At 38.7% G+C, this 18985-nt stretch overlaps 1 protein-coding gene across 3 annotated transcripts in view; it reads left to right on the top strand.

The window, feature by feature from the left end:
• Cadm1 (cell adhesion molecule 1) overlaps positions 1 to 18985 on the top strand; it is a 312946-nt gene that overhangs the window by 273971 nt on the left and 19990 nt on the right. Inside the window, exons 7-9 of one of the 3 annotated variants that reach the window (XM_026396365.2) lie at positions 2585 to 2757; positions 7212 to 7304; positions 17563 to 17595. In XM_026396365.2, the coding sequence (XP_026252150.1) occupies positions 2585 to 2757; positions 7212 to 7304; positions 17563 to 17595 (299 nt within the window). The remainder of the gene's footprint in view (positions 1 to 2584; positions 2758 to 7211; positions 7305 to 17562; positions 17596 to 18985) is intronic. The other 2 variants (XM_077797726.1, XM_026396363.2) reach the window with 2 other exon arrangements.

Raw genomic sequence — 18985 nt, 5'->3', positions numbered from 1 at the left:
CTGTGAATGATCTAAAGTAAATTAGAGAAACTACATAAACCACTAACATGGCAAAAAAAAAAAAAAAGAGAGAGATGATACCACTTTAAATATTTTTTCATCTGCTTGAAGAATGGAGAATCTTTCATTTTCCTACTGAAGATTATTTTTAATTATTTTCTTGTGGGGGCGGGGAATCCCTGGAATCAGGAAGTAGAACAGGTCAATGTTGGAATTAAGGGCACTCAAACTTTTAGTGGTACCCAACAACAACAAAAAAGCATTGAGCTCCCTCTGCTGTCCCTATGGTATGACATTTTTCCCCCCTCATAAGGTTTTTCCTAAGCAGGGTTGTCACAGTTTTCATATAAAGAGCTTAGCACACAATACATAACAAAGCTTCCTAAAAAAATCTTTGGAAAGAATTCTCCCCATGATAGTAACGAATGGCCTATGCCACGATCCCAGAGAGCCAAAGGTGAAGGTGGCTGCAGTCCGTTCTTTGTTCTCACTTCAACCCTCCCTATTTTTGTGCTTACCTCTCCATAGGCTACAGTACCCTTACCTCTGTCTAACCATTTCGAGTTTTAAAGATGACCTTTGGGAGGTGGAAAATGGTCTTGGTTTTGTTTTGCACTTCCCCTGGTATTCTGAAGTTATTTAATTCCGAACACCTTCAGCTTCGATCTAACCATCTTTTTTTTTCTTTTGAGCACTGTAAAAAGATTTAGACCTTATGTTTTGTAAACTGAATTATGCCATAATTAGCAGCTTACCTTGCCTCCAGAACAATCCAGTGGAGGGAAAAAAATTCTCAGAGGCCTCTTGCCACTCACAATACCTATATTCAGCCACATTAACCACATTTACAGTATATGGTTTGCTAACCTATATTTTGTTTCTGTATTTTTTCCTCTGAAGAAGGTACTGTGTTCAATTGAATGTGCCACGGGGACAGTAAATTACATGTTTCCTTCAGGACATTTATGCCAGAGAGGGTATTTGTTTGTTCCTCTCAAATAGGAACGGGTATATGGTTGTGTGAGCAAGCACGCATTACTCTGCTGCTATCCCTTCTAGCATATTACCTATTTATTTTCTCAAGAAATTGCATACAATAAAAATGGTAATTTAACTTGCCATTAAATGTTGTGAATATTCTCGGCACTTACCCCCACTGATTGTTTCAGCTGTCAAGCAGCAGGACATTAGGTCTGATTGCCAGGCAGCCCCATTTGCCATTGCCTACAAGGAGGACATATGCAGTACTAATTTTTAAATAATTTACTGGGTTGTGATGACAAACCCATGTGTAATTAAAGAAAAATTGTAACTTCACATCCCATTTGAAAATTGGAATTCTACTTGACAGAGCTAACTTGAGTATCCGTTCATCATTAAGCATGGGACTCTTTGTCATGTCACTGCTCCTAGAGGTAGCCACAGGAACTGAAAGGAAGTGACTTCTGTTCTCAGGTCTCTTTTGTTCTTCCTTTGACATTAAAGTTTGTGGCCAGGGATATAGCTCAGTGGTAGAGGGCTTGTCTAGCATGTGCAAGGCCCTGGATTCCACTCCACATGTACACACACACACACACACACACAGAAATATGGATGTTTTCAGGCATACTCTTAGATGTGCCCTTAATTTCATAGGCAGTTGAAGGAGTCATCTTGAACAGAAGTTTCAAATTCAGTGAGTTTGAGTGAATTCATTTTTGGCTCTGGAACACCTTGTGAAATTTGCTTTTTCCTAATGGGTACAAATGTGGTACTTGAAGTCACTGAAACAGACTTGTCTTTGATGAGCAAGTTCTCTTGTACCTGAGGAATGCATGTGGAGATGTGCTCCTCGGTGATTAACCTGAGAGCCCTATCTTCAGCCTGGAGGACTGCAGGTGCATGCATGGGAAAAAGTCTAGCAATAAGTGAGCCTATGAGAGCTGGGAAAGAAAGGCAGTTGCTGGCCAAGGAGCATATAGACAAGGTGGACCAGGACTTCAGAGTGGCATCTTGGGAGGGGAAGGGCAGGTTATGGGGAGAGGAAGTGATTGCATCTTTCCTGAATCAGAAGTGATTTCTCAAAAAACAGGCCAGAAGAAAGTGCTATTCAGATGTAAAAGTCTATTTCTCAAAATTCACTTAAATATCACAAGGAGTTTCTGAGCAAGCAAGCATCTTAGTAAGTATCATATTAGTGCATATATCACTTGATTTTTTTCCCCTAATTAATGAGATGATTAACAATGGGTGGGCTCTGTCCTGCTTCAATTGGTGTGAAACCACCCAGCAGGGTACAAACATAGGGCACACTGGTTTATTTACTGATGTGTTGAAGATGAATTGGGAATAATGAGACTCCTACTTGTGTCTGTTGAAAAACTTTCAACACCTGATCATGTTTTTAAAAGAAGAAAATTTATATTTCATACAGATTTTTGGAGAATTCATGGTTGTAGTTCTGTGAACTTAAAACATCTCCAGTAGGTTCTCTTTAATTGTGTTGCCCTGCATGTGATTCTTTAATGTGTGGATGATAAGTTTGATGCAGGTATCTTAATAGGAAATAATAACATGGCTTGTCTTTCTTCCCTTTTCTCTGCAGGCCGGTGATGGTAAATTGGGTGAGAGTCGATGATGAAATGCCTCAACACGCCGTCCTGTCTGGGCCCAACCTGTTCATCAATAACCTAAACAAAACAGATAATGGTACATACCGCTGTGAAGCTTCAAACATAGTGGGGAAAGCTCATTCGGATTATATGCTGTATGTATACGGTACGTGAGAAGATAAAACGCTCTTCTACTAGATTCATACACATGTAGCTGCTACTTAGGATTCACTCCCAACATGTTTGGTCAAGTTGAAAACCAAAAACCACTTGGTTTCCTTCAAGAACTTAAAGAAGGCTGGCCTGAGGTGGACCCCAGTGTCTCCACCTGGGTCAGCAGTGACTTTTCTTCTCTTCCTCTGATCTTGGGGATTTCCCTCTAGATCACAGTCTCTGGTCATGCTGAGTAGGGAAGCTGTGTCCTCAGGCACAAGCCATGGAGATTATGTTAGAAGTAATGACTGAAAAATTCAACCTTACCAATTAGTGGCTTTCAGCTCAGAAAGTTTATTCCCACTGGTGTTTTCATGTGATGCCTGGGCTAGCCTTTCTCCTGCTTTGATGAGCAGAACTATCCTATTTTCAGCATAAACCTATTAAATTCCAGAAGATGTTGCAAGCCAGTAAATACATGGAATGAATACAAGGTTCTTGTTAGCATATAGACCACCTATAGCTATTGCTTTGGATACAAGTGCCTTTTTAAAAAATGTCTGTTTTCTTAACCAATATCTTTTTTACAGAGTTATTAAAGCATATTATCATGAATTTCATCCTCTAATCAACAAATATTTACTGATAACCAACTATGTGCCAGGCATTTCTCATTTATATCGTATTGTTCATTTTGTATATGGCAAATATTCTCTATTTAGTTGAGTGCACTCCCTCCCATTGTGTCTCTTCTTTCCAGTAGAAGTCTTTAGTTTTACACTAAGAAAAATAGTCATGAACTGACCAGACACAGAATGAGTAACCAGAGGCATCAAAATTTCAGTGTCATAAGTATTTTAATATGGGAGGTGTATTTCTTTCTTCACATTAGCAGTAGAAATAATCCCAAGTATATGTGAATATTTGCATAGACACACATAAATTATACATATGGAATATTTACACCCTTGTGTCTTAGAACCTTGGCACGTTTTCTCTGAAGAAAATAGTAGTGCCAGTCTTCTTAATTAAATAGAAGCATGCTTTACACCATATCTACCTAGATATTAAGACATAATCCTCAGTTTGTACCTGAGTTTTTCTTTCCTCTTGCATAATGCAAGATTAAAAGATCATGTCTAGTCACCTTATTTGTAGACTTTTGCAGATGGTTTCTTTGCACACCATCCCATGTCATCAGTGGCCATATATGGTAGCATTAATTCTCCCTAGTGGTTAAGGAGACCCATGTGAAGGAAACGGCTCTTCTTTTAGATGAAAAGTGAATACACCATGCCCCCTTTGGAGCTGGTGATGTGCAGAGCCACCTCCATTCCTCATATTGTTCAGCAGGGGTGGAAGATAAAATCCTCTCTTTGCTTTTGCATGTAACCCCCTCAACCTGGAGTCTGAGCCCCGTGGGAGTCTCCTACATTGCGGCTGCCCAGGTGTACAGAGACTCTCAGTCCAGCTCTTTTCATAAACTTCAGATTTTAAAAAGCAGTGACAACTTGCCCCCTATCTGTTATATGCTTCTGTGTTTCAGAAGACTAAGTTACCTGGAAAAAATGGTTTTAATTTATTGTACCTACTGTTCCTATATCTCAAGAAAAGAAACATTTTGAGAGTATGAAAAATGATATATTTGAATAATTTTGGATAGTACCTTATAATTAACATGTGTTAGGTGCTCACTTTGTTCTGTGCCCTCCAGTGACAATTTTACATACATGATCTCACCAGTTCTCCCCAATAACACCAGGAGGAAAGCATTATTGTTATCCCATTTTACAGATGATAAAATGAGGCTTAGAAAGATAATATAATTTTGCCAGAGTCCACAAGGTTACCAGAAATATTTTAGAGATACAATATTATGATTTCAGTGTCTTTCTTCTTTCCAAGAGAACAGTTTTCTCCAATATAAGGCTGTCCTTTTGGAATTAACCCTCTGGACCACAGTGCATTATTTGAACATCAAGAAATACAGGAATCCACCTGTTTAGATAAACACATCTGCATACCTGTATCTCCCTAACATAAGATGGTCCACGTGTCCTGGTTTAGGGATTTTGATAGTTCTGCAGTAGACAGTCTAAAATACCAACCTAAGGGATTGATAGTCCATTAATACTTCATCTTAGCAATTTGGGAAGATAGTGGGTAGATTTTCTTCCTACTCACTAATTTATTATACTACTCCAGCAATTTTTGAAGTGTTTATAAACTAAAAGTTAATATGCCTCTAAAATGTTTAATCTTCTGAAAGTAACTTCTGTACCTGAAGAACTGAATTGGTTAGTGTCTGAGACCCAACTTATTTTGTTCTTTTGGTCATTTCTTACATAATGACCTCTCATTGCTCTTATTTCTAGAAATGATCTAAGCATGGAGGTTTTACCTGTTCATGGAATCTAATTCATTCAAGTTACTTGAGCCAGATGTGGAGGACGGCAGTTGCCCTAGTAGTGATGAAGATAATCAAAAGCATCTGACTTCACAAAATGAGAGGGATTGGTGACCTTTCTCTGAAGTCTATGCCTTGTTAGTCTAGTCCACCTCTTGGTTTATAACATATTTTTAAATCACATTCAAATATATTTTTATTGTATTATACACATCACACACTTTGTGCCAATATTTTTATAACAAGGTATTGTAGTATGTCAGGGACATCTTCCAGGTACACACATTCCTTTTCAGTAATAATATTGTATAATATTGATAATATTTGTGTGTAAAGCTACACACAAAAACCATAGTAGCTGTCCTCATGATGGGCAGGAGACACCTCTATGGACATAGTTTAGTTGTCTAGCAGAAAGAGCAGGATGGCTGCAGTGCTGGTCTCGGGGGTCAGTGTGCTCTCTCTATCCATCCCTCTCTGCACTGGCCCTTGCATCAGGTATGGGAGCATCAAACAGAGTAGCCATGTTGCAAAATGCTTCCCTCCGTGTAGCCACCATGAAAAGTGCATGAGCAAGATTGAACATCCTGCCTGAATTACAGTATTTCACATCCTGTTCTATTTTGAAAAGTAGTTTAAAATCACTAATTTAATTCATCCCTACTTCTTGAAGGAGAATGAGGTTTTTTTAATGAAATCCTTTTGGACTCGTGAGGTTGCATTAAACAATAGTTTAATATGCTTGTATCTCCGACTTCAAGGAGCAAAGTCTTCCATAAAACAGAACCATTTGCTGTTGATTCTTCTTATCAAATTCCTACAAGTATATTTGTGTGACAGAAGCAGTTTGTGAGGAAAATTAAAGCCTTGGATTATTGATCAATGATAGAAATCATTTTATGTAGACCTTGCAACTCAGCACCAAAATAGTGGTTTCATAAACTTTCAGGAAGTTGTGCCAAACCCAGGAAAGGTGCAATATATAATTAAAGTTTTGATGTATTAATTAGACAATCCGAGAGCTCACTTGAAGATAAAAGGACACCAGATGTGTCAGGGAGAAAGAGTTGACGTGCTTTAGATAAAATTTAAAATCAAAAGCCTTCACATCGTCTTATGCTCTATTATAGCAGAATGATTGCTTAGTTCAAAGTCTTGCTGACAATTTAACACATTCAGTTTGATCATTTAGGCTTAGAATTTTTTTCTCTTTCATATTTGCCCTTCCCTTATCCCCAAATAATTTTTGAGATGATAGAAAGATATACACTATATCAAATATCAGACAGGATTCCCTATCGGGTTCCTGGCTTTGAGGGTCAAACCTCATTTATATTTAGCTCTCTTGTTTATGAGATAGAGAATGTTCTTTCAGTTTTATCATTGTCATCCACTTAGGTCAAGCTTTTAACATGAGCAAAGGCAACTTATTAATATTTATAAGTTGTAAAATTTATTGACTTTTAAAAAATAAAATCTCAGTAAAATCTCACATGCCTGGAACTTGATATTTAGTGGTGACATTCTCTCTTCTTTGTATTTATTACAAGTATAGAAGTAGTTTTACTTCCTGCTGGGATGTATTGATGGAGAATAATGAAGTTAGCTGTCATAGAGAGCAAGTGTGCAGGGCATACTCATCCTTGGCCGATAGGAGCCCTTTAAATAGAACACCACCTTCTCCTCCTCTTCCCTCCCATCTGTGGAAGCATGAGCGAAATGACAGCCATTGTCCCCTCTCGGCGCTGAGTCGATTCAGCCTCACCTTAAGATCTGGTGTGGGGTCACGTGTTTAGATTTTTCCTCACTTCTCCATTTCATGTCTCCTCATCCCTAATTAACTTCATTAATAAGAAATCTCTTTTCTTCTCTTCTCAGCTCTTCCAGCTAAGCTTTGGGATATAATTATAAGACCTAAATCTTTGGGGGAAAGAACTTTGGGTTTTAAAAAGGGAAGTCATCAAACAAACATCTCAATGTCTTCATGCCTTTGTTTTGTCATTACTGTCATTGTTGTGTTCAGCATTGTGGGTTTGATTTTCCTTTTTTTTTTTATCCAGATCCCCCCACAACTATCCCTCCTCCCACAACAACCACCACCACTACCACCACCACCACCACCACCACCACCACCATCCTTACCATCATCACAGGTATGGTACCTTCATTACCATTGAAAATGTCCTGAATGTATATTGTCTTTCTGGTATGCATAAAAAGAAACCTAAAAGTTCCCTGTAAGTCCTTGGAATTTAACTGTTCCTTTATCTTGGAACTCCGGAAGACATTACATACATACTATATTCTTAAATTGAATCATAAGGACCTTGGAAAACCTCTAACATCCAAGCATTTTATAGTAGATCAGATATTTTGCAATTTATGCATAAGGGAATTCTTTTTTAAGCATCACTACTCAAAGCAAAACTCTAGGAAAATGGCAGCCCTGGCTTCTAAAGAACATGCTGATAGCTTCATTTAGCCACGATTGATGAAATGGTAAGTATTGTGGCTGTGGATTGTGTTCTTGTCTTAATTTCATCTTAATCCACACGAAGAAAATACACACACCTCACTCTAGCAGGCCTCTTTGGACCAAGCTACTAAATGCTCAGTTACCTTCCTGTTCTACACAGTACTTGCTGGCAGTGCTGCAGCCTGCTCAGGTTGCCTGGGTAGTCAGAGATCAGAGGGAGTCCCTGTCTTTTCCATGCCTAGAGCTCACATGCCCCTCCCTGCCCTCAGTTACATGTGGAGGGACCGAGAGGCAGCCGCAGTGTTCTCACTGTGTGGCTTTATCTCTTTGGACTCCCCGAAAACTCTCACTCAAAATGAGTTTCACTGCCTCTCATTTCTAACTGTCACAGAGGGAGGTGATGTGACCTCCCTCCCCTTCCTGCTCTCCAGGGGCTCTCATATTGCTTGGTCCTGCTTTTCTGGAACCAATGGAGTGTCTTCTGCCTACCAAGGTAGGTAAGCTGATGGCTGCAACTCGACACGCAGATTTCCTTAGATACAACCTTCCCCAACCACTGTAAACAGGTACCCACCACAGAAACGTGTCAAAGTAATTATTCCATGAGAGGGAAAACAAAATCTCTTGATGAAGGAACTTCTCCACTTCAATCCATTATCTGCAGAGACTGCAGGTCTCTGAGTCATGTGCCCTGGTGTCCCTTCCTGTCACTGGACTTCTTTATACACACTGAATGTCTCACTCATCACTCTTCCTGTTCAGCTCCTCTTAGCACCCAAGATATGGCAGCTATCCTAAAGGATTGTCTCAAGGGTTACAGTGACTTTCTGGAGACATTTTCCATTTTCACAGGAGCTGGTGAGATAGTTGACAAAATGCAAAGTGCTCAGTGAAAGAGGAGGCCTCATCGGTTGGTGACATATAACAATAGATGCCCTAATCTCAGTTTCTTCACCTATTACAGTAGAACAAAGAGAACCCTTAAATAAGCCACTGTTGAAGATTTTTCTAAATATTGGTTATAAAACCATTAGTGCCTGCATTTAATTTAAAATCTTCTGAAAATCCATCAATTGGTTTTTGTGTCACTCTCAATGGGGCTCCATCTAGAGAATTCGCTTCCTAATTCTTGTCCGTGTGTGTTCCTGCTTTAGCTGTTAGCTCCTTCTGCTTCTTAAGTGAACTTGGTTTGTTGTGTGGCGAATCGATTTCCCACATTTTCTATGTCATTCATAAGCATATCAAAGATACTTCTTCCTAATGAGGACTTCCAGAGCGATGATGCTGTCAACTTTTCATATTAAGAACTAGATCTTTTTTGTTTGTTTTCTCCATGGTACTGGGAATGGAACCCAGGGCCTCACATATGCTAGGCAAGCATCCTATCACTGAACTGCAGCCCCAGTATGTTTATCTCCTGGTAGGATTTCTTGTCTCTAATTAGTAAGCTTAATTGGTCTTGTGTTCTCCTTACTTTGAAGTTTCCAGTGAAAGACCCTTTGGTTGTCAACGTAAATGACATCACCTAATTCTCCATTGTCCTGCTTATGTCAACCCTGAAAAAACAGCCTGTCAGTGATCTGTATTGTCTTTGCAGAAGCTGCCCAGGTATGAGCCAGCTCTTGCTACTTCTCATGGCAAAAGATTCCACGGAGTGTCCAGGTTTACATCTTGAGGCAGTTAAGGCTTTAATCACACTGTGTATCAGACACTTTCCATTTCTGGCTGGCCTTTTCACTAGCTTAGGCTTTTTTTTTAAATGACTGATTACATTCCCTGAGCCCCTCCCCCTGCCACAGTCAATCTCAGCAAGTCGGCAGCATCACTTCAGTTCACAGCTCTTCATCCTTCACTCCAGACCAAAGCGAATCCGGAGTCCTCAGGCATCTACAACTCACTTTTACCACCATTGTGGCTACAGAGACTCCATTTAAGGGGAAATTTGGAAAATAAACAATACTATATTTCTGTTTGCATCAAAGGTATCTTTAATAGGAACCATCCTAGCTTCTGTCCCTCTACGGCTGGCCTCCCAGCGTAAGGTAATGTAAGATGATCTCATAGATGCATTTTAGCTTCTCCATGGCAGTGTTTGGATTCTCTCTGCACACCAAATGCATCTGTGGTAATGAATGCTCACATTCTCACTGGCACGCCCAAGAATAGTTAAGCTAAAATTGCTACTAAAACAACATCATGGAACACGTTGCTTTAACGAATGTGATCTTACAGGCTTACTATGTCTTAACAAGCACTCTTATATATATTTATCTTACCCAGAAAGTATACTTGTAGAATTTAACATTTACTCCTTTCTCCAAACAGATTAAAGGTTATGGAGCTGAATGATTCTGTGTCCCAATTTAAAGGTCCGGGCTATCCCCTAGATTTAGATTGGTTCCTAAAAAATCTTCCAGAGTGAATCCCAACAAATGGATAGCTAAATTAATTTCCACTCCTCTTCTTTCTTGTACTGTTTGGTTACAGTCACTATTAGCCTTAAAAGCTTCAACAGCCAAATCCAGTGACAGTAACATAAAACCAGAGCTTAAAAAAAAAGGGGGGGGGGTGGAGCCCATAGTCATCTATTCCTTTTCTCCCAGTCAAATGCAATAACTGAAACCCATTCCCCAGGTCAGAGTTTCATTACCAGAAAAATGTACAAATTCAAAAGAAAAAATATTTTTAAACTTGAAAAAGGTCATAGTTGATTTCTGATTTCTCTGAAAGGAAGTGTTCCAGTGTTATCTTTTATCTCCCATAACCAGGATAATCGAATTGTTCCCCTTGTTAGGGAAGCTGGTCGTTGTCTGTTCCAAGTCACCTGACTCACTCAAAACATGTTTAAGCTTCATCCTGGAGTCCCTTGAAAGAGGAATTATAAGGGTAACAAACGGATAGCTACTCCACTTTGGAGGGGTGACTGTACTTTACCTCCCTCAAAACCATAGACCTCATGGGTGTGAGGAGTGGGAGCCAGGGGTCCTACTTCCTGTCCACCCTGCATCTTTCATATACAGTATGTTCTGACCATGTATTTGTTTTCAACTATTGCTTTTGGAAGCTCCCATTCTTTTATTTTCTTTTTTAAGCATGTCAGTTTATCTATGTGGTCTCTTTCATCTCATTCCATGAAGATATATGCTGAGAGAACAAACTGCATAATTTAAATTGTTTTATTTTGCTTTTAACTTTCTTCATAGTTGTTGACTTTGTGTACTGGATGTTCATAAAATTATCCATTTCTGTGCTTGGTGATAGCTTTAGTGCCAAGCTCCCAGTTGGTTTAAGCTTCTTCCTGTCCTCATCTTATGTTTCCCTCCTTAGTTACTTTGGATATTGTATTATTCCTGCCTGATTGTGTCCTGAGTTAGATGCTTGATGAGTACCATAGAAGACTCAGCACTAAGTCATAAACACCCTTAGCAGTTAAATATAAAATTCAGGCCGGGAGAATTTCAACCTGTAGGTCACACTCTTCATGTGACTGCCATAAATTAAAAAATTAAAACCACCTTAGAATAAGAAATGAATAGCTATAGGGCCAAATTCTAAAACACATTAAAAAATCCTTTCATAAGAATGAAGTAGGTCATTTCTAAATGAGTTTTTTAAAGTACATATTCAATTAAATATTTTGTGTTTCTTAGAAAACAGCATGTTTTTTTTTTCTATTGGTGTCAAAGCACTCAAAATCCAATATACCTTGGAGGAAATGATTCCTACCCCCACCTCCATGTTATTATTTTGGCTTTCACAGCCTGCTATCATAAACATTTTTCATGTTTAAGTGGATTAGATCATATAACTAAAGAAGGTGGGTACTGCTGTTCTCCTTCAGTGGTATTTGTGGAATATGCCAAAATGGGTAAACTCCATACCAGAGCACATGGTCACAGTGTCTTAGGTACAAAGGACAAAAATACACCTGTGCTTGACAAGTTGTGGCTCTACCATCCAAATTAGAATAGAGAGCTTTGCTTCACCTAGAGCTTTCTGTTCCCCAGAGTGCTAGCTTAATGATTCCTATTACTGAGCTACTGTTATTTGTATGATACAAGGGGTATAAGCTAGTCTACTTTTTATGCATGCATTCAACAAATATGCACAGACAAAAGATTCCTTGAACCCCTTGCTATGTGGTTGAGAGAAAATGTTATACATATTTGGAACTCAATAGAACCCTGTATAGTCGAGATGAATCAGTGGCACAGGCAGCAGGCACATAGAAGATTGGGGAAAGCATCACAGGAGAAATGGACTTTGTGCCATCAAAGAGTGGGCAGAACATGGGTAAGAGAAGGTAGCAAACGTCACTTCAAGCATCTATCTTCAGTGTGTGTGTGTGTATTTTGCATTTATTGATGTGCCAGGCATAGATTAAGCCTTCGTTGCTAGGAAATATTCATCTTTCATCCTAGAATGTTTACAAATTGCCTTTTTTCTGGAGCTGAGATCTACTCATCATGAATTGAATACTTACCGAGTGTTACTGGTATGCCAGACAGCCAACAGGTGAGAATGCTATAGCGCACGGCCTTTTACCTGGTGAATCTCCTTTTCAGATTCTTACACCAAAAGTGCGTGTCCATCTTTTTTTCATGCTGTCCTATCCATATTTTTATTTAGGTGATGATTGTAAACCTCTTACTAATAGTAACGTAGCCACCCAGCTTTTGACCCATATAGGTTTAGGAAGAAATTAGAATATGACAAATATTGAAAGTCATCAGAGTCCTCATTTTTAAAAGGGAATTAGAGATGGGAATTGAGGTGAATTTTTTTTTTCCTAATGCATCTATTATAATTTCCAAAATTGTATGCTCTTTATTTAAAAAATAATCCTGGATATAAAGAAGTGGCATGTTTCCATGCTAAAGATCTATCAACGATTCAAATAAGTAATAAATTCATGAGTATAGTATCTCCCAGTGCCCTAATAGAATTCAGGATTAGAAGATGATACTTGCAGCTATCTTGGTAGTAGGAAATAAAGGACTTGGCAGAAAAGACCCAGCCCTCCTGTATCTGGCACAAGATGGATGTTAGTTAGACTTGCAGAACTTCTTTCTTCTCACCATCTTGCCCTCATGCAACACCCTCTTTTATTCCTCCTCTGGCCTCTGTCTCCCTGCCTCAAACCCCCCTTTCTCCCTGCATTCACATACACCATGCTATAGGAATTGTTTTCCTTGTTAAATGAAACCACTATACAGATTCCTATTATTTTGCAGAACATCTGGTTTGCAAATGAAAAGATCTCTGGGGCACAGCAGCACAGAGTGAACAATTCTGAAGAAGCTTTTAACAAAACTTGGAAATTGCTGAACAAAAAAAAACAAAAACACAAAAAAAATCAACTCCCCTTCCTGCTGTTCAGTGTCACACAATCTTTTCACTCAAAAGGGTAGATGACATTAAAAAGTAAAAGAGCTTCACTGTGGCTCTCTTGTTTGGGCCTTTAGCTTTGTTTTGTCCCTATCTATTTCTCTCATCCCTAAGAAATGGGAGTTTAACTAAAAGCAAAATACAGATAGCAAAGAAATTAAATGGGAAACCAGTAGAAAACAAATTTCAAAGTTTAATTTTCCAGCATTTATTTTTGCTTTCAATAGATTTCAAATAAGTTGAAAAGAGAAGAGAGAGAAAGAGAAACACCTGTATTAATAGACGTTGGCCAGCACAACACTACTATGAAATAAAATTGTCAGGGGAATTCCTTGCGTGCCCTGGTATCTCGATTTAAAGCACCTCCAAAACACAAACTGAAGGGAATTCAATTAAGAAAACGAAAACCCATTGGCTTCTTATTGACTTTAGTTAAGAAAATAAACTGGGGGGGAGAGTATTAAAATATGTCTGACTGATTAGTATGCTTTCATTTAAGCTTATGACAATCAAAATGGGAGAATTTAAATTCTTTACAATTAAGCTCTGCTTCTGAGTAGATTGGGTTCTCTGAGTTATTCCACTGTGCATTTTTTAATGTACACCCTGCTCTCACACACCCCAAAACACAGCCCGACAGTGAATGTGTGCATTGTAAAGTGGGAGCAACACAGATCAATCTGGGAAGAAAAAGTATTTAAGGTTGTGAATTTAATTTTGTTCTAGGATTTTCATTTTCATTTATGGCACCCGTTGTGTTTGAGACCACAGACTAATTTATGGATTAGTTTTAAACCCCCAGTCTGTCACACTCAATGAACAATTCTAAGTTGGAGAGAATCCATATGAAAGGATTAGAATGTGCCACAGTGGAGCTTACACATGACTATTTCAACTAAATATTGCCCAGCTGCCGCTCATGCAGTAATTTTTTTTTTAATTTCTTGCTACTTGGTTAAATGGCTAGTGTCTCTAATCTCACACATTGTCAGAGCTTTTTCAGTTTATAAATATCTTACTGTGACATGAGATACATGTGATCTTTCATTTATTCAAGACAGGGTCGCATCAACTGTAGGACTAGGAGACTAAGAAGAGAAGTCAATATTTAGTAAAATATGTGTCTTTCAAATAACAGTGCAGGGCCCTTCCTTGGACACCTTGTTTGATTATACTCATAAAACAGCCAGGGAGTGACTATTAAGACCGTACACACTTACTGGGTTTGCAAGAACAGAGGATTGGTTTTTTTTGTTGACCATATAAAATAAATGTACAATAAATCTGCCCTCATTGTAATTAAAATTAAAATAGAGACTATAGCTCACCTAGGCCCTTTTAATTTCATAACCCAATACCGCTAGGCTATAAGTCCAATTTAACTTTTTGCGACCATTTTTTTATAGGCCTGGCTCAAAGATTATATTTTTAAGGCAGCAACAAAATGAGGTTTAAAAAAGCCTTTGTTAAGGCAATTAGACACTCTCATTTTTCAAGCCGATTATAGCATTTATAACTTACATTGGAAGTATTCTGTTTGCATTTTGCATCTACACTTGGACAAAATGATTCAGAGGGGTGATCTTGCACATTTCTTCACCTTGTGATTAAGATACCCTAATAAATCCTGCTTTGCAAAGCTGTACTTACAGGGTGTCTATGATTTCTGCATGAAGTAATAATGCAATTAGGAAGGAGAGTTAAATTCTGCTATATAGTCTTCTCCTTCGGGGAACACAAAGTCACTTGTAAAGAATTCTTCCTTATGCTGGGCATGGTAGCACATGCCTGTAATCTCAGCAGCTGGGGAGGCCCGAGGCAGGAGGATCATGAGTTCAAAGCCAGCCTCAACCATTTAGTGAGATCCTGTTTCAAAATAAAAAATAAAAAGGGCTGAGGATGTGGCTCGGTAGTCAAGTGCTCCTGGTTCAATCCCCATACCAAAAAAAAAAAAAAAAAAACTTTCCTTGAAATAGTCTCTGTTGAGGTAATATATAGATATTTTCAGAGAACCAGAGTAACTGGCTCCCCACATGCACCCTCATTCTTGATCTAAACCTTGTAGCCAACTATGTTTCCTCTGCGGTCTCCTCCATTGCTGTTCATGAGTTTACCATTTCTAGCTGCAGGAACTGTGTTGAGTTGAACATGTGTTTGCTTAACTGTTTTAGAACGTGTTTTTTCCTTCTCAATTCCTTTTGTCCTCTCTGTTGGGTGCAATTGATGGATTTCCCATCCCCAGAATGGCAAAGCAAGGTGTGCTATGAACTTGCCTTCATTTATTTTCTAGTACCCACATCTGAGTTTACGCCTAGCTTCAGTTGGTTTAATTTCATCAGCTGACATAATGTTGTGATGCAGGAACACAGTAAATTGGGGTCATTGGTTAATGCTCAGATATTATGTTTAAAGATTCTAACCCTGAGGTTTTAATTCCACCCTGTTTCTTTTATTTCATACTAATGTGTACCTGATTTTAAAATAATAATAATAATAATAATAAAGCATATTAGAAGTGCCACCACAAAAGTAATGGACCAAAGTGTTCATTGTTTTATTTTCTCTATTTTGGAGAGGAGCCAATGCCTACCCATAAAATGTATTAACATGCATCTAAATGTTTCTGTACAAATGTGCATTTGATTTTGCCCCTCAAGTTTAAAGTGTCTCAAACTAATGCTGGACTTGGATATTTCAACTAAGGAGATGTATCATCTTTGTTGTGAGAATCTGGTGTAGAATGTTGTTTCAACTGTACAATTTCCTGTATTGTTTTTTACTGCTATTTTATGCACACAGACTTGTCTTATAAGTAAGTATTGTGTTCTTATGCGGTATATTTTATGTTTTTCTTTCTCTCCTCAATTCTTGAGAGATTCAGCTATCAGTTATATTAAGCTGCATTGGGCTCTCAGACTTCTGGTTAATTCTGGCTCCTTAGAAGGGCTCTAATTTTTGATGGTATAGGGTCCCGAAGAAAGCATGCCAACTGAAGGGGAACGCCGGTGTGAATTCATGTGTTCTATTAATAAATCCGAAACTCCAGGCTCATTTGACTCCCCTCTAAAAAAGTTACGTTCAACTCCAGTGCATTTAAACATTGCCTGTGTCGAATCCAAAAGTCTTTGGGAGTCTCCAGAACTTATGAAAACAATTACCAGCTAAATAGCTGCATTAGAGAAAAAGACAGGGAATTTCTCTTAGCATTCACCCACAACCCCACTTCAGTCACTAGCTTTTGACTAGAGATAACTAGCTCGTGTCCCAGTGTCACCATTCCTTCCTAGCAGGAAGAATATAGTAGAAGAAGCATGCGCGAGAGTAAAAGAATTGAAAAAGAAAGCTTGGCCAGATGCGGGTTCACATTGAAATGAAATTGGCTAAAAGAGTGGTGTTAAAATGACTGGAAAAAGAATGTCGTCATGTGTTTTGTTAGATATTTATCCCACTTCCCCTCTTGCCAAAAATAAAGAGAAAATTCCTTGATCCTTTTGGAGGAATCTCCTGTGAAGAAGAGCCCCTACAGTATGCCAGGTCTAAAAGCTTGGTAGAAGGAAGAGAAAAGTTGAACAGCATCAGAAATAAAAGAGGAAGAAGAGACAAGCCATATTTTCTTCCTCAACAAGTGCACCTAGCAGTGAAAAAACTGATTGCTCTGTCTCCTAATCCAGCTATGAGGGTACAACTCCCGGCAGCTCACAACTGTGAACTTGGTTCTCAATTGTGAGCAAAAAAAAATGACTGAATACTTAAATTTTTGGAATGTCATAAAATTAGAAGTGGCATTTGGCAGATTGTGTAGACTTGTGTCTTTTTATGAAAGGCTCTGCTCTTGACTTGTAACATATTAAGAGCTGCAGAATGAAGAGTGAATTAGTTGTATGTGTCTGTGTGCGTGTGTGTGGAAACTAATCTGTGAAAACCTTGAACATGTTCATTCTATGGCCTCGCAGTTAATTGAACTTTCCAGCTAAGCTCTGCTGAAATAATACAGTGAATTGAAAACTCGAGCCTGTATATTGCTTATCCATCTACAGACATCTGAGCGTAAACAGTGAAAGGATCCTAAAAGTGCAACTGATTCAAGAAGCCCAAGTGCCCGGGTGGGTTGGGTTAAAACAAAGGCAATGTTTGAATGTATGAATCCATTGTTTAACCAGCTTCCGACTGAGCTTTTTCTGTCGCAGTCTTGAGCCTTGATGCGTTAAGAGCCATTTACCAGCCACTGAGTTTGCACTGGTGTTTCTCGTCACTTTGCATGTTCCCATGACTATGGACGAGCAAATATATGTGTCCTGGCAAGACCCCCAGAACCAAAGAATTTACTGTTTTCCTCACTGGCTCGAAGCTTTGAGCTCCAGGCATGTCTTAAAACAGTGCAACTCACTTCAAATGCTTTTTGCTTTTCATTTATTATTGCTTGTCACGCGATGTTCTTTGAAAGCTTGCTCATATATTATCTGTTCCATTTTTTTCCATTTTCCCTTTTTTTGCATGCTGTTCCTCCTGTTTCCTCCCTTCCTCCAATCCTCTGTTCCCGTCTGTAGACACAACGGCGACGACAGAACCAGCAGTTCACGGTTGGTATCACATTCCTGTTTATCTACTTTCTCAGCGCTGCTGAGAGGCAAGGCAAGCTGGGAAAAAGAGAAATGTAGTCTTCAAGGGAACTCATGTTCCAAGTAGACTGATATCATAAATATACTATAACTTCTTAAGGCTTGAAAGGATGTCGAGTCTTGTCATTTTTGTTGTGAGTTCAGTAGCCAATGGTTGCAATCTGAGATGAGGCCTCCTCCTCACTGGCTGGTGGCATGACGGGAGTTTCAGTTTTACGTAGTCCCCTTGCTTATAAAACTCCACCAAATCTTGAAATACATGGGACTTTAAACACACTAATATTTGCCTTAGCAACATAATATCTGAATCATAGGCCCAGTTGCTTTCTGCATTTGTAGGCCATAGTCCCAGGTAAATTTCAAAGGGGGTCATATGTATGGTTTAGTAGTTGAGATTGAAGGTCAGGGAGGAATATCTCTTGTTTAAATTCACAAGGTGGTAATGAGGACGGTCATTGATCCTCTTTAGAAAAATTATGAATTTAATTATATTCCTACATGTATTTACCCCAGACCCTTACCCCATTTCATGCACTCTAAATCTCTGTGTGTTCATTTAAGTTTATGTTTACATTTGGCAGAAAACATCCCCAAGCCAAGAGTGATACTATACATCAATTTGAACATCATTAGCTGGCACTTAAAAATAAAAAGTCATTGCTGTGTGAGTGCCTTGCAGGCAAAATAACGTTTTAAACCAAAAAGGGATTAAAACACGAGTGAGTAAAGTTTAGACAGGGACATCAGGAAGTAAGATGTCTCCCCATCTCACCAGTGGCTCACTGGGTTGGGATAATTTTATTAACTTTCCTGTGTCTTTCTCATCAGAAAATGAGAGTCATTTCATCCGTATATTACTTGATTGCTTACCTCAAATCTAACCCTGGCTAGATTGTGCTTAGAGAATATGTTAGTTTTAAAATGAGTTGAATTTTAATAATTGAATCCAAGGGAATCGTTGGGTAAAGGGCCTCCTTCAGTCACTTTGCATACTGTACAGAGTGGAAATTTATTATTTCAATAATAAGAGATGATCAGCCAACCTTGTAGTATTAATTCAGCTTTTAGAGTAACCTCTCCTACCCCGACCAATTTCTTTAAAAAGACCTACATTTGATAACTTACCAGTTGGAAATCTCAAAACAAAATTTGAGATTTTGTCCTTAGATATCAGCCCATGGTCAGGGTTGGCAGCTCACCCTCACGTTTGGACTTCCTAGTGAGGAATTCTGAGAGAGCTGAGCAAGCTCAGGAATGGATTGACAGATCCCATCCACTTCCACTTCACTCTGCCCTTTCCTGTCTTTGACACAAAAGAAAAAGTTAATAAAATAAGTTAAAGTGGCCAGGT

This window comes from Urocitellus parryii, chromosome 4 (genome assembly GCF_045843805.1).
Source record: "Urocitellus parryii isolate mUroPar1 chromosome 4, mUroPar1.hap1, whole genome shotgun sequence".
Taxonomy (NCBI): Eukaryota; Metazoa; Chordata; class Mammalia; order Rodentia; family Sciuridae; genus Urocitellus; species Urocitellus parryii.
The sequence above is the reverse complement of the archived record's forward strand: the minus strand, read 5'-3'. Positions and strand labels throughout refer to the sequence as shown.